Genomic DNA, 16697 nt, shown 5'->3' with positions numbered 1-16697 from the left:
ACTTTCTGGAAGTAGAAACTATGCAATAATACCAAAGGCCCTTAATCACCATGCAAGTCACAACAATGAGAAAGAAATAGCGAATTTTGGTATTATCTTATGCAACAATTTTCTCCGCCCTTACAAATGAGAGCAAATGGTCTTTTTATAGATGCCAAAATTACAACCGACGATAGAGATCAAAGGAAAAACTGATGATCTAGATTGAATCCTAGAAACCCTAAATAGGGTTACCACCCCATCGGCCAATGAGAAGACGCCACCTCGTCAATGGACCAATGAAAAAAGTGAAAAAGTGGCAACTAATGAGAAGGCACCAAAATGGTGGCCAATCAGAATTAGAGTCTTGTCCTATTCTAGAAAAAAGAGAAATTGCCACTTGGGCTTACATTAAATTATCTTCTAATATGACTCCCCTTTTCTTTCGTTCTTTTAGCTAAGGCAATGAACCTAGCTAGCCTTTCGTTGACTTCTTCTATAGGAGGACAAGGTGTGTGTTTTATCTTGAGCTCTGTCGATTTCATCACGTTGTTTGCTGTTTGTAGTGTCTTCTCATGATCTATCTCATATTCCTTTGCGAATCCAATGAAAGCATTTAGGGAGGAAAGGGTGTTCAACTATTTCTTCTTGATGGCAACCCTTCCTAGCTCATCCAATCTTGATCCGAGTCTCGTCTCACCAATGTCTTCTTTGATTTCTTCAAAATTAAGTGTCCTCCCAACGTCGCTCATCATGGTTGAAATGGAAGTGTCCACGCTTGGGCTGTGATGTGCAACCACCTTCTGTATCTTCTTTGCCAAGGGGGATTGTCCTTCCTTTAGTTTGTCCTTTATCTGTAGCATATTTACAATACCGACATTGGTATCGGTTATTCGCCTCATTTTCAAGAAGAAAGGTGTTTTGGGCATCATATCCTCTGTCTTTCTTAGTGTTTGTCCCCTTAGGATTATTGCTTGTACTAACATCCTCCATCTCGTCACCTTATTACAGGATGGTAAAGTGGCGGACAATTAGACAAGCAAAACCAAGGGAGGCAATCTTTAAACTAGAACGAAAGAAGAAAGTCAACTTAAGGACCCCTTTCAACTCTAAATGATTAAAAGTCACCTCTACCAATAGCCAGATCTTGACTCTTTTATAATTTAGGATCAGACCTTTAGAATTTCAAACCCTCTTGCAAATCAAAAATTTAAACACTTGAAACTATCCACCATTTGTCCACAAAAATTCAGACCTTTGATCTCAATAATTTTTCAAATAAGGTCGCCCAATTTAGGGCAGAAATCGCAGCTCCTTTAACAAAAATCAGAATTTGCAAAAAAAAATCGCCTAACACCATGAAAATCTGCCTTCCAACAAAAATCGCCCAAAAGAAAGAGCCAATCTGCCCTAGGAAAATCGCTTATGGAGGAGAAATCTGCACTTGCAAGAAAAATCGCCTAACAATGGAGAGTTGCTTCAAGACAAAATTCGCCCAAAACAAGAGAAGACTGCCCTTGCCAAAAATTGCCAAACACCAAAGAGGAGAAGATGAAAAATGAGGAGAGGAGAAAAAAGTTTCCTCTTATACCCAATTTGTTCATCCTCCCAAGCTGGCCGACTGGGACCCTGGGAGCAAAAATAAATTAATTAGTGTACAAGATATGGCCCCCAATTAAATGCTAAGCACGAAATTAACTTTGCCAAAATGAAAATTGCCTTTTTTAAATTGTCAATTAGTTCCAAATTGCAAAAAGAAATTAAATAATGCCTTGGAGATGTTAAATATTCCCATTTAATGAGGATTTAGTAATTAATATGTCATTAAAACCAGATTTTGGCTAACCAAAAGCCATTTTTCAATATTAAATTGCCAATTTCATTAAAGGCTTAAAAAAAATGTCAAGGCAATTTTAATCCGTTAAAGCCAATTTTGCAATTTTTATCCAAATCGATTTTGCGATGCCATTTAAAAAAATTTGACAAAAATAAAATCATTTCTAGAGTCTAAAATCAATTTTGCAATTTGACTTCATCTCCGCAAAATTAATTTTTTTCACCAAAGAAAAATTTAAAATTTTCCAAAACTCAAATCTAACAAAATTTTCCTTTTGAAAATTATTCAAGTTTACACAGTTATATCCAAATTTTCAAAAGAAATCGTCTAAGTACAAATTTTACAACTTTATCCTGCCAAGTGTTACTCTTTGAAATTTATTCGGCCTAGGGATGAAATTGACCACTCTGGAAAATCAAACTAAAACCCGGGTGAAAATAGATCTAACCCTCTCCCCTCTGGCCCTGAAGGTTTCCTATCACTTAAAATTCTCAAAAATCGAATCAAAATTTTTTGGACAACTCAAAAATTTGCTAAGGCGATCGAAAAAAGGGGGTCCCCAAAAATTTTGGGGTGATGGTGTGAAAACCTCACAACACAATCCAAGTGTGAATTCAGTATGACAGAAATATTGTACTTGGGACATGTTGTCAATAAATATAGCGTTCAAGTTTGTCAGAAGAAGATTCAAGCTATCCTTGATTGGCCTCCCCCAAAATCACTCATAGAGTTGCGAGAATTTTTTGGACTATGTAGTTAATTATCGAAGGTTTGTAAAAGGGTTCTCTCAACTCAGTGCACCACTAACAAATCTGACAAGAAAGGGATCCTTCCAATGGAATGAAAATGCACAACTCACTTTTGATAAGCTAAAGGAAGCAATGAGCATTTGTCCCGTGCTTGCTTTACCTTATTTCACTCGATCGTTCATTATGGAGTGCGACGCATCTAGAGAAGGCATTGGCGCAGTACTGATGCAAGATAGACACCCCATAGCCTATGAGAGCAGGAAGCTTACGCAAACAGAACACTTATATTTCATCTATGACAAAGATATGATGGCCATCGTACATGCACTAACCAAGTTCTGGCAATATTTGGTGGGTGCCAAGTTTGTCGTTCGTACGGATCACAATAATTTGAGATATTTTCTAGAGCAACGGGACTTGAACAAGAGGCAACAAAAATGGGTAAGCAAGGTTCAGGCTTTTGATTGACATTGAGTATGTGAAAAGAAAGAACAATGTGGTTGCAGATGCTTTGTCCAGGAAACCCGCCATTTGCTTACTAACCCAGATTTCAGCTTACTAGAAAGCGCATTTGTTGGTAGAATATTCCAAAAACACATTTGTCTGTGAGCTAATGGATGGCAACACCCAGGATGATCGGTACAAAGTGGCAGATGACATCATTTACTATAAAAATCGGATATTTTTAGTTGCGGAATCCAAATTGAAGCAAAAAATCTTGAAGGAGGTACACGACTCACCCTTTGCAGGACACCCGGGCTTCCTCAAAACTTACAAACGTCTAAGGGAGAGGTTTTCATGGAAAGGTCTTAACGGAGACGTATTGTAGTATGTAAGAGAGTGTACGGTCTGCCAACAGAACAAATCTTAACATACTCTACCTGCCAAGTTACTGCAACCACTACCAATTCCAAAATAGAAGCGGGAAAGTATCTCAATGGATTTCATTACTGGACTCCCCAAGGTGAATGGAAAGGATTGTATTTTCGTGGTGGTTGATAGACTGATGAAGTATGCACATTTCTTCGCCATCCCCTCAGACTTTTAGGCCGCACAGGTAGCCGATCTATTTTTCAGAGAAGTTTTTCATCTACATAGGTTACCTCGAAACATTGTCAGTGATCGGGATGGATGCTTTATCAATATCTTCTTGACAGAACTGTTTCGACTAGCAGGAACAGAATTGTCACCAAGTACTAGTTACCACCCTCAGACAGATGGACAAACAGAGATTGTGAATAAGTGACTCGAAGGTTACCTTCAGAACTATGTTTCGGCACAGCAAGGGGCGTCGGTCAAATGGATACACCTAAGGGAAGATTGTTACAATACCACATACCACATGTCCATCGAGATGGCACCATTCAAAGCTCTACATGAGTACGAACCCCTTTCCTTCATCGACACAGTTCTGGGTGATAGTCATGAACCGAGGGCAAGGGATTGGCTTCAGGAGGGAGAGGACATCCTAAGATGCCTAAAGGAAAACTTAAAACGGGCACAAAATCAACAAAAGATGTACGCTGACAGACACCAAATAGAGAGGAGTTTCGAAGTAGGCGACTTGGTCTATCTCAAGCTCTAGCCATATCAACAATCCCCATTGAAGAAAAAGGGAAAAGAAAAACTGAAGCCACGATTTTATGGCCCCTATCGTGTTGTTCGTCGCATCGGTGAAGTCGCTTACGAGCTAGAACTTTCGGAGGGGAGTCGTATTCATAACATTTTTCATGTTTCATTCTTGAAGAAAGCCATGGAACAGAATGTCACCGTAACCACAGACCTTCCACCGCTCAATGAAGAAGGAAAGCTCATATTGGAACCAGTTGAGATCACCGAAGTACGTGAGAAGACCCTACAGAACCGCACGGTGAAGGAATATTTGGTACGTTGGAAACACTTACCATTGGATGACGCGATGTAGGAGGGTGAGCACATTCTTCAACATCTAGCATTGCATTTGTTTGAGGATAAGCAAAATTTGGGACGGGAGGACTGTAATGTTGCTATTATAAAATAAATCATTAATCGAACTAGTGTTAATGGGCCGATTGATTCAATATATCTCGGACCCATTTTTGTTTTGTTTCCGTAGTTTGTGTTGCCATCGGCTATCTTTGTACACCCTTGGAAAGTTTTCCTCAACGGGTATTTAAGCACGGCTTATAGGTAGTCATTAGGTATGCAATTTGGATTATTTTCTCTGTACTGCGAATTCTTGTTGTAGTTCTCTTTTGTTCGCCATTTCGGAAGTGAAAGACCTTCCCTATGTGGTTATCCAGTTTTGATGGGATTTAATCCTCACCCTATTCCATCGCCTGTAACACTTCGCTCGGATATGGCAAATAGGAGCATCATCTTTCGGCATATATTAATTGAAGGATTTTTCGTGTTCAAGTCTCTATTATAGTGTCTGGATTCCATCTGAAGTTGTTGTGTTTATGTATGAACAAGATTGCATTTCACAGTTGTGGTTTACCATTCCCGGCTCAAACACCTAACTGTGCGGCTTCCGAACATTCCCGTACTGCTACCTCATTGTCCGTATGGCCTTCATTCTGTCTTCCACACACCATCCACCCACACCCCCGTACTTCCCTTGCATCCTCCATCTACCCATCGCACGGCTTATTGTACGGCCTACTTGGCCCATACACCATACACCACCCCTCCATCTCCATCATACGGCCAACTTTGACCACAATATGGCCCTCCCTAGACATCGTACAGTCCTTCCTAGATACCACACGGCCAATTCACAATACCGTACGACATCCTCTCCTACTTCACCATACTCTACAAACGTACGGCTTCCATCCTCCTTGATGACTGTACATTACCCCATCCGTACTGCTACTTGCACATCGTACGGCTTCCATTCTCCTTGGTGATCGTATAGTACCCCATCCGTACTCTGAAATAACACCATCCCGTGTAACTTTTCCCCAATGGACGAAAGAAGATCATCTCCAGAGGTGACATAGGGCTCAGGAACATTACAATTATCTCTCTCTTAAAACTCCTGGCTGCCATTGCTGATAAAATTGAAAAAAAAACCAAAGAAAATTCTTTGGACAAGCATAGAAGAAAAATCAAAAATCGCTCTTGTAAGTCGGAACAAGATCTGAAGGCCAAAGAAACATGGGGGCTTAATAAGAATCAAATTGTTTAATAGGCTCTTGTTAAAATTGGTTGGCAAATCATTGAAGGTATTATGGACTGGGTCAAGATTATAAGGACCAAATACCTCAGTAACCAGCCGTCAAGACAGCTCATTTACGATCCAAGCCTCCCTAGAGGATCCCTTGTATGGAACAATCTTTTGGAAATCAAGAATATGTTGAAGAAGGGCAGTAAAGAATACGCTGAAGTTTGGAATAAAGACATGGCACTCTCGACCACTAATAATTTTAACTCCATTAAAAACCGCTTGCTTAGAAAATATGGCATCTTCCTTAATAATTATATATACAACATGTTCTCGGAATCCAGTGATATGTCTAGATGACCCACTATCAAGTACCTAGGTATTGACTTTATTTGATACATGATTTGATAGTGCTGAATAGAATAGGAACTTCTCAAGATCCCCTTCCGTATTTGTTTTCCCGACTTTAGCATAGGATGTTTTTTTCTTAAGTATGTCAGGGCATTTGGCAGCATAATGTCCATATTCATCACGTCTAAACCATTGGACTTGTGAAGCATCTCTCCTTTCCTTGCCCTTTCCATGAAAATTTCTCTTCCTTTTGAAGTTCTTCTTCCCTTTCATTTGATGTTTGGCATTTGAAACATCTAGGCCTTCATTAATGGATTTTTGTTTGATTTCTCTAGGTAATTGCCTAGCTTCTTCTTGTCAACAGTCGGACCTTAGGCGATCTAACTTTGGGAGTTTTGAACTTGCACTTATGCCTTGTTTGAATGATTCCCATGAGTTGGGTAGAGAGTTAAGGATAATTCCTTGCTTTCTATCTCATGCCCAATGTTTGATAGTTGATCCCTTAATTCTATTATTCTCATGAAGTAGGCAGTCACAGATTCTCCTTTATTCATACTTATTATATGATTCAGCTGTGTTTTGAGTGCAAGGGTTCTGCCTGTATTATTTATCTTGAAGGTGCTCTCGAGACTCTAGAGATTTTAACATGAGGTATGCAATTGTCTGTTTTGCCAGTATAGGTACTATGTGGTCTCTCACAGAATCCACTACCAATTTCCTAGATTTCTTGTTATTTTCAATCCATTTGGGATTTTTCTGGCTCATCCTCAGGTTCTGTCCGTTTATCCTTTACATATGAATCTACTTTGTGCTCATCTAGTATCATCATGATTCTTAATTTCCAAGTTGTTGGCTCCCTCAAGGCAATCCTCAAATCTGATTGGATTTGTCATTCTGAATGATGGAAGTGTGACAGAACTTTATCAACGTAGGTAGTCTGATTTCTCAAGTTTACCTTTGATCTTCCTAACTTGGCTCTGATACCATGTAAATGCACTGGTAAACTTATTCACAGACTGTAATTTGTTCACTTTCAGAATATTGATCTTATTGTTCTCTTGCAGGTATAAGCAATCACAATGCCAAAGTTAATATTCAGACTTGAGGAGTTAATTCTGGAGTTAATGCTTTTATTGCTTCTGAAATTCGAATGCGGATATAGAACTGTTTATTGTTTTCAGTGGTTCTGTCTCTTGCAAGTATATCGACACATATAGCACTTTGAAAGGCCGGTCATGTCTATTGAGAAAGAGGAGGCATGACGTTTCAATCTGATTAGTTATCAGCCCCGATCCTAATCGGGAGCTTGGCAAAAAAAACTAATTAACACCAACCACATTTAGTGTTAGTTTGAATAATTAATGGAGATCAATCTATATATAAGGCAATGTATGTTAATAACAACGCTTGACCGATTTCAAGAGATAATGGAGGGATTCATACCTGGCAAAATATCTACAGTCAGATCGCTGATAGAAGGGAATAGATGTTGAGTTTATATATATAATTTTGTGTGTATGCATATCCAGTCATCAGTTTTACATCCTTCCATACTGACCGATGCTACCATATTTAACAGATTTTATGGTTGAGACTGTTGTAAATGATATCAAATCATTTCCAGTCATAGGAAGGCGCAGGTGATTACTAGTGTTGAATTAGGGTAGACTGTGTTTGGTCCGTGAGGTTCAACTATTGCAGATATTATGTTCTGTTATCAACCAATCAATTATTGGGTCAAACTCTGCAGAGAATCATTTATGATGGACCTTTACTTCCACTAAGCAAGTAGAATAAAATATCAGAGAATCTATAGCAATATTCGTTTTGGTTGCTGAAGATATATCTTAGCATCTATTATGTTAGGTGATTTGAATTTCCAATATCAAACCTGACCATCATTATAATAAGGATAGAGTGGATCAATCACATATATTCTTCTCATCAATGTCAAATACCACAAATATAAAGGTCAGGAGTCATTTATTCTGAATTTTTTAGGAACTGAGATTAAATGGAAAAGGAAGGTAGCCCTCTTGACAAGTGTTATTGTATTTCTGTTATGATTTCTCTTATTTGCATATATGTATATATCTGTTTATACAATCAATCATCATATAACACCCATCATTTTCTAGACAGAAACCACTCAAATTAATAGCATGCAAACAGTTGGACAGAATGTCTTACTAATTGAACTGGTGAAAAATATCCTAAAAATTGGTTCAGAAAAGGGATGATTAATACATATTTGTATTTTTCTTTGGTTGTGTAAAGGGAGTTATCCCCTAAGATAGCATCTTGTATATCAAAAGTATATATAAACACACATGCACACACATTAAAAATAAATAAATAATTTATATTTTTAAACAATAAACTATAATTAATTACTTATTAAATAATTTTGTTTTTAATTAATATTTTATATTGAATAAATATATGATTAATTAGTTAATAAATAATTTGTTTTTAATTAATATTAAATATTGAATAAATATATTATACAAATAAAAACATGAAAAAACTGACAAACAGCATATTGTATATATAATATTTTTATGTGCTCTTGGTGCAGTTGAAACAGAATATAAAGGAGTTTTCAGTTCAAGGTTCACTAGATTTGGAGCAATTGTTAAATGTGTCGAATGTTTAGGAAATTCAATTATGCATGAGTAAATACTCAATTTCACCAAGAAGAGCTGGAATATCTCCTATGCCTATGCCTATCCAAAATCAAAAGAAAATGAGCAACCAGATCTGCAGACACCTCTATACTCATTATGCACGTCTGGGTTTTCTGACTATATTCAAATGCCAGCGTTTTTCATTTAGAGGTGCAAAGATTTTCAAATGATGTACAGATGCCACCCCTGCTGCATCCTCCAACCATGAAAACACTTGATGCCACAACCTCCTGGAATACTCCCAACAGTTCCAGCAAATTCTAGTGTTTTCTGTTGTAAACCATACGATGGTGTACTTCTTTGAGCCAACAAACCCTGAGCAAACCTAAGGTCTGATTCCTAGAGGCTAGGGCCATCCTGGCCCCATATCCAGACTGGAACAAGACCCAACAAGTTCATAAATGAAAACAATCAAACCTGGTAGCAAAGACATTAACAAATAAATAAAATTACAAAAGTATATAAAAATTATCATTTTTTTGTGTAAATATAGAGAAATATTAAAAAGTACATATTAATGTATATAACATTTCAACAGCGACGCAATCAATAACATTAATGAATTGATGGATACTTGTAGTTTATATGTAGACATACACATATATATATGGAAAATAAGAACTCGAACTTTCATACCATTACACTAGAGTGTCTATCCAAAATCATATATGTGGGTGTGTGTTTATACATATATACATATATGTGTGTATGTATGTATATATATTTGATATATATGCATGTATGTGTATATATTTTATATGCGTGTGTGTGTGTGTATTATATATAGATGTCTATACACTAAGTCACAGGATTTGCCAAATTTCATCCTTTTGATTCGAATTTCAGCGAATTTCAACTCTTTCCGAATGTCATCCAAATTTTATGAATTTTAACATAACACTGTAATTTAATATAATATTATTTAATTTTAAACTGATATTAAGTTATTTAGTTAAACTATTTAACAATGTTCAACTATTTTAACAACTCTGTGGATATATTAGTAATATTGAAAAATATATAAATATATATAATTAAATTTTAATGTTGAATTTTTTTTCCGAACTTTTACCCTTGCTGGATTTCATTCGAATTTTATGATCAACGAACTCGAATTCGAATTCGAACCTTGTGACTTGGTCTATACATATATATGTTTATACATGTAAAAACATATATATATATATGTGTGTGTGTGTGTGTGTATTGGAAAACTTGCTTTATCCCATCCTCATTTAGAAATGTGCTTGGAAATATCCAAGCCATTCTAGCAAAGTCATAATTTCATTAAAATAATAATGGTGCCACAAAAAATATTAAAAGACCATTAAAAAATGCCCCAAAAAAAAAGTACATCTTTTATTGTTTATAAATTAACAACTAGCACAACAGTAGGGATAAGCAAATCCAACCTGTAAATCTAAGGCCTTCAAGGACATACAACACTTGGCTATGGACACTAAGCCCAGATTGGTTACTGCAGAGCACCATACTAAACTCAGTTTTTCCAATCTTGGACATCCTTTACCGAGAACATTCAAGCCAAGATCAGAAAGAGTCCTCATGTCCAGTTCATCTTCTTCAAATCTATATCTCCCCACTGAGTAATTTCGCTTCACACCTCCCCTTGTTGACGAACTTCCAGTGGCAGTAGCTCTGTTTGACTTCTGTTTCAATTAAATTAGTATTAGCCAGAGCTTTGTAAGTATAAAGACAAGTGCAGACAAAAGAGAAAACAATAATATGAATGTGATCTTCTTGCATTCCAAAGCTGCAAGATAAAAATCATTTAGCATGGCAATAATATGAATTAATAATTTGAATGCAAACAGGTTTTGTATATAGTAAAATGCAAAATGTACTTTAGACAGATTAAGATGGAGATAAATAATAAATCAACAAGCATTCACAAATATAAACATGGATTAAGCTGTCATGTGAATGCATTGACCAAGGCTATACAAAAGGAAATGCAGAAAGGATGTTGATTAGAGTCACTCTCTTAAAATTACATTAGAGATTACCCACTAGTCTAAAACCAAGATGAAAACTGGAAGGTAGTTGAGCAGACACTGGTAGCCTTTCATCCATGTACACACAACGCAGATCCGTAAAGCACTGTACAAGCAAACTTATGCACTCATCAGAACCATCAGAAGCTCCTATTCGAATTGTGTGTCGGCTTGCTCGTTCCAGTTGATACCATCTCTGGCAGACCAGAGCACATGAATCCCTATCCAATTTTTGTCCATCCAAATGCTTAAACACTATGATCATGATCTCATCTGGAATTACGGAGTTTATTAAATCCTGGCCTTTCATTTCCTAGAACTGCAAAATGGCACAGCAAAAGCAGCTCTGATGCTCATACTAATAAAGAAACAGTGGAACAATGATCCCTCCACCACGCTCTGGTGCTCTGGATGTTGTCATGACGTGTCTCTGCCTCATATACCCTGCTACAAATAGTGGTATTAGCAATAAGCAGAAACTAAATTTTCTTGCATCCATAAACAGTAGAACATCCCGCACACAGTGCCAACCAATACAAATGCAATGACAGAGATGGAAAGAAAATCTCCAATGAGCGAATTTCACAGCACAACGTAAAATGGAAGATGAAAATGGAGGTCCATAATAAACATGAACTGTTAAAACAGATACATCGATAGAAACTCTTTGGATATAAGCTTTAAAAATCCTTACCAATTATTTAATTCTATTTGCATGCTAAAAAGTAATTCTATTCAGCCATACAAAAATTTGCCTTGACTTAAACGTGCAATGGAAAAACTCCCGACTGCTCCCAAAACTGCATTTAGGGTTTCATCTTTTCAGCAGGCTCATGGTGATAGCCGAACCGTTCGGCAGGGTTTTGGGAAGCAGGTTAGTTTGCAGGAGGGTCAAAATAAATTGCAGGAGAATGGGTCACTGGGCACAGCACAGGACAAGGAGTTTCAAACGAGTCATGCAGAGGTTAGAAGCTGGAACTGAGGGTTTCTCCATCACTGTGAACCCGCGATGGGGCTGTGCAGATGGTGCTTCGGAGCAACGCGGGTGAGCAGATTTTGGGTGTGGGAAATGGAGCCACTAGTGGAGGTTTCGAGCTGGGGGTGTCGCTGTTATCTGGCGGATCGCTCATGCAGACAGTCCACATAAAGGGGCATCAAATGGAAAATGCTTGGTACAAGGTGGGGTCTCAGCCACAGAGGTGTGCAATGATGGTTTCGGTGGGGGTTGTCAACACAGGGCAGAGTGGTGTGGTGGATGCTCATGATGATCCTAGGGCATCAAAGCAGCAATGCTTGCAGCAGGAGAATTTGGGGGATTTAATCAAACCCCAGACGGATAAGTCCGTAACCTTGGACATAATAGATGATGTGGAGGAAGAGGTGAATCAAAGTGTTGAAGTTTTTGCTGGACTAGGGTTGATGGGGTGTTTCAAAAGTTTTTGGCCAAGTCTCGGTGAACTTCACAAACAGATTTCAGAAAATTGGGAGCCCATTTTGGAGGGATATGTTCAAATTTACCCTTGTGTCAGAGGTTTCTTTATTGTGGTTTTTCAAAATGTACAGGACAAAACAAAGGTTCTGTGAGACAACATTTGGAGTTGGGAGCAAAAATACCCGTGGATGTTGAAACCTTGGCACCCTATTTTATGTCCAGCTACAGAAACTTTCGACATGGTTCCACTATGGGTGAGAGTTCTGAATCTACCTTTATATTACTGGTTTGGTTCTTGTCTTGAAGTTATAGGACATTAATTGGAAAAAAATTTAATGATTGATGAGGGCTCTTCAAATCTTCTCCACTCTACCTATGCCCGCAATTTGGTGGAGATGGATATCTCTAAAGGTCTTCCGGCAGAGATTTCGCTTAAAATCGTGAATGGGTGTTGGACACAGCCTTTGGATTACGAAGGGGTTCCTTTTAAATGTAGGAGGTGCTTTCAAATTGGGCACAGGGCAGCCCAATATTCCAAACAGCAACAGGCTAAGACAGCTTCTTGGTGGAAAGATGTTGCAAACCATCACTATGTGGTGGAGAAGAAGAGGAAGCAGCAAAAGAGTTATTCACAAGTGGTGCATGGTAAGGCTTCGCAGCATAAGAGTGGAATTCGGAATTTGTAATGTCCCCTCTTCCGATTTAAGGTCGAATGCTGTAACCTACAACAATTTGTTAGTACAACATAGAAAAAATGTATATTAAACATGTTAGAAATATTGAATTAATTAGACATTAGTCTAAATAGTACCCTTGCTAAAGCCCTCCTTATCCCTCCGAAGGGACTCTTCTCAAATCACCTAACCCTCTTGTAAGAATTATATCTCGATTAGGCAATCATCATATGAAGAGCGTCTTCCTCAGGCCTCTTGGGATCTCTAATTATGCACTTCATAACACTACTAGGTAGAGATCCCACCTCTAACTAAGTCTCTATCTCTAACATATGCATATGTTTGACCACTACAATATAAATGTCCCTAAGAGATTCTCTACAAATCTCTCTCTAGAATCCAATTTGGAATCCCAACGAATGCCCTCCAGTCTGAGTTCCCTTATAGAGATCTCGACATTCATAACGAATGCCCTCTACCAAGATCTTCTTGGTCTCTAACACTATGAGTTCTCACTTAATTATATATGACAATATTGTCTCAGTTGTTGTTTCTTATTACTTTGATCATTAAATGGACGGTCCTTAGTTTATAAGGTTTATATCTCTACCATATATTAGTTATTATAATAATTGGTCTAATTTGTTACTCACTCTTCTCCTTATCTTCCCCTTGCTCTTCGGGTGATGACAATTGAGTTAATATATTTTAGAATATTATGTTGTTTCTCTTTGCTCCAATATGTTATTAACATTTGAGAAAGGTCCAAAGCTAATTGAAGATATTAGGGATTACATCAATCTATGGTATGCAACATAAAACTGGTCGAACTATAAGATAACTTCCCTGTTTTAACCATCAAATAAAAGCAATCAGTGATGATGAATCTTAAGTCGTATATTCTTTCTATTGTCGCATCTTTGTGATCTTCTGTTGAGTCAAGTATTTCTATTCTAAGTGCATGTGTAGCTATTTGGTATGCCTATATATGTGGCTATCCCCACAACTGGTTTATCTCCCTTGGTTAGTATGAGTTCGTTGGTTCAAACATTGTAACGCTGGGTCAAAGGGATATTATAGTTAGTAATATTAGTAATATTTGAATTCAGTTGGTTATCCAAGTTTATCACTAGCGACTTAGGAAGTATTGGCTGTGATGGATATATATTATTGCTATCACTCTTATATAGTTTAGGATTGCTCCCAAATGTTGGCACTCAATGTCCTCTTGTTATGGACCGCTTGCACTTAGTACGTCTGAATAATGTCTATGCTTCCTTATATTATTGTCTACCTTGTCTCCTCTGATGGCTTGCGTTATTGATTCAAATTGCTTATCTTTCCACGTGGACTATAATGACTAATTGACTTGTGGTTCCTATTCTATTTTATTATCCTCTAACTTTGTTCGTTACTATCTCTGTGTTATTAACCCTATCACCAGGTGTTTAAGTTTTGGTTTTTCCTGTTAATGGAATCGGGTCTTCCTGTGATTTGCCTGTAGCGTAACTAGGCTCTTCTCCTTATACACAAGAGTGATGTCTTTGAACCTTTGGCGCTACTTGCTATTGTCGATCAATTATATTTCAATGATTATTGTTCGCTCTTTGTACTATATGATTTATTTGCACCCTAATGCTTAAGTCCTAAAACTCTCAGCAATTTTAGAGAAACATTGGATCAATTAGAGGTTGTGGGTAACCTATGACCTAATTGAACCTCCGGATTCTAGGCCAGTTCCTATCTGATATATCTGATATCTCACCTATAGTAATAAAAGACGTGAAGTTTGTATGGAAAAGGGTAAAGAGGTAAACTTGAAAATGGAAAACCTAAATGACGAAAACTAAGGTGATACACCAGAAATAATAATACAAATTACTATTATATTACGTAGCACAATGAATGCTTTCAACAGATAACCACAAACACACCTTGAAGGAACTATTAATCCACATAAATATTTTAAGAGAAGGTTAAAAGATGAATATACAAAAGGAAATAAATCACAATCAAATATATCACCAAATAAACACAACTCAAAACCTATGAATAACAGATATCAGAAATGCAAGATGCAAAACAAGACATTACCCAAAAGATTTATGAATAAAACACAACTAGATAACATCGATAATAAAAAAGCATACAGCCAAATCTATTACTCTGAAAAGCTGAATCCATGAAAACTGTATTACGATCAAAGGCCCAAAGAACACTACATTTGCATAATAGCTTAGAAAATTCAAGAAAAAAATGCCAAAGACAAAAAAAATCACATGGGCACCTCTCTCTTCTCAAAATCTGAACCCCTTCTCCATCAAGAAGAGGGGTATATAACAACAATGAATCAACACCACCTTCCCACAAAATAAGGAAGTGAGGGTCGAAAATTAGAGAAAACCGCTTACAAAAATAGTCTAAAAGCTCCAAAAACATGCCACATGCACTTCAAACTGTGCCTTGATCAAATACACATGTTGACAAGTCAAAGAGTACACATGTTCTTTGTTTACAAAATTAGGCATACTTTGTACAAGCATTTTTTGTACTTCCTTTCTTAATTCCTTCATTTTTTCTTTTTTTCTTGGCGCTTTTTTTCAATAAACAAATCGACAAATGCAATATATATATTTATATATATTTACAAATCAATTCATTCTGTTTTAGAACGTCTATACATGTAATTCCTCCATAACTAGAATTGATAGAACTTTTGATATGTTTTACATAATTTTCAATGCAATTATATATTCTCTCATCTTCTCATAGATCTTCGGAATAATCCCTTTCTTCAAACCAAAGGGAATAATGGTTTTGAGTAAAGCCAAGTCTAAAACCAAGTGGATTTATTTTGTTTCCCATACATATTTTTTTAGTACTTTAAGTAGTAGTATATTTGCAACATAAATGGATTATGCTTCCATCTATTTGGATATTTTGATTCTACTTAATGTTTCATCGTACTGTTATATAATCGTGAGTTGAATTACAGAAATCCAATGATGTATCGTAAAATAATGTATTACTTATATGACAAGTGGATTTTTGTATTGGATAACCACAACCCTGAGCTCTAGGTTGAAATCTTTTCAAAGTAGGACCTTCGTTCACTTCAGCCGCAAGGACAGCTAAATAGCACTTATGTATACCCATAAATGAACATGCATTTTTGGCTGCAGAAACAAGTACTTTGAATATAGGCTCACATGGTCTATAATACATTAAAGTCAATATCGCAAGTGCCTGTATATAGGTAGAATTACAAAAAAAATGGGCTACTCTACGTGCTTTATTAGAAGACATACGTACATGTTTAGCTACAGCTCGTATTCTTATAGTTGAATTTAAATCTAAATCCCTATTTTGAAATATCAATTTCATCTTCATCCTCTATAATGAATTAATGTATACTATTTACAATGAGACTTTTTTATTTATCATTTCTCTCTCTTTTTTGTGCATGTTTATTTTTCTTTTTCTTTTTTCCTCTTCTTTTTTTTCATTTTTCGCTTTTTTATCCTTTTTCGCATGTCTCTGGAAAATGGAAGTAGGTGCAAATTCTCCTAATTTGTGGTTTATCATACCATTTGTTATAAAAATGGGTAAATGTACCTTTCCATTATGAATAGCAATGGTATGACCAATCATTGCAGGTACAATGGCAAATCTACAAGCCCAGGTTACTATTATCTTCTTCTCTTTAATCATGTTTAGATTATCGATTTTACTTAACAAATCATTAGATACAAAAGTATTTTTTCGTAGTGAACATGCCATGGTTAATTAATCACCTTTCTTTTTATTGATAGAAAATCGCTCCATAAA

General features: G+C 36.6%; 1 protein-coding gene across 2 annotated transcripts in view; it reads right to left on the bottom strand.

Moving 5' to 3' along the window:
- LOC149538513 (F-box/RNI-like superfamily protein) overlaps positions 1–16697 on the bottom strand; it is a 237747-nt gene that overhangs the window by 196212 nt on the left and 24838 nt on the right. The window contains exons 2-3 of one of the 2 annotated variants that reach the window (XM_089799835.1): positions 10780–11207; positions 10164–10418 (exon numbers count right to left, since the gene is read on the bottom strand). In XM_089799835.1, the coding sequence (XP_089655961.1) occupies positions 10164–10418; positions 10780–11073 (549 nt within the window). In that variant the 5' untranslated portion in view covers positions 11074–11207. The remainder of the gene's footprint in view (positions 1–10163; positions 10419–10779; positions 11208–16697) is intronic. The other variant, XM_089799836.1, reaches the window with a different exon arrangement.

This window comes from Cupressus sempervirens, chromosome 9 (assembly GCF_028749045.1).
Source record: "Cupressus sempervirens isolate cs-2001-9-10 chromosome 9, ASM2874904v1, whole genome shotgun sequence".
NCBI lineage: Eukaryota > Viridiplantae > Streptophyta > Pinopsida > Cupressales > Cupressaceae > Cupressus > Cupressus sempervirens.
Note: the sequence above shows the minus strand (reverse complement) of the source record. Positions and strands in the feature narration are given on the sequence as shown.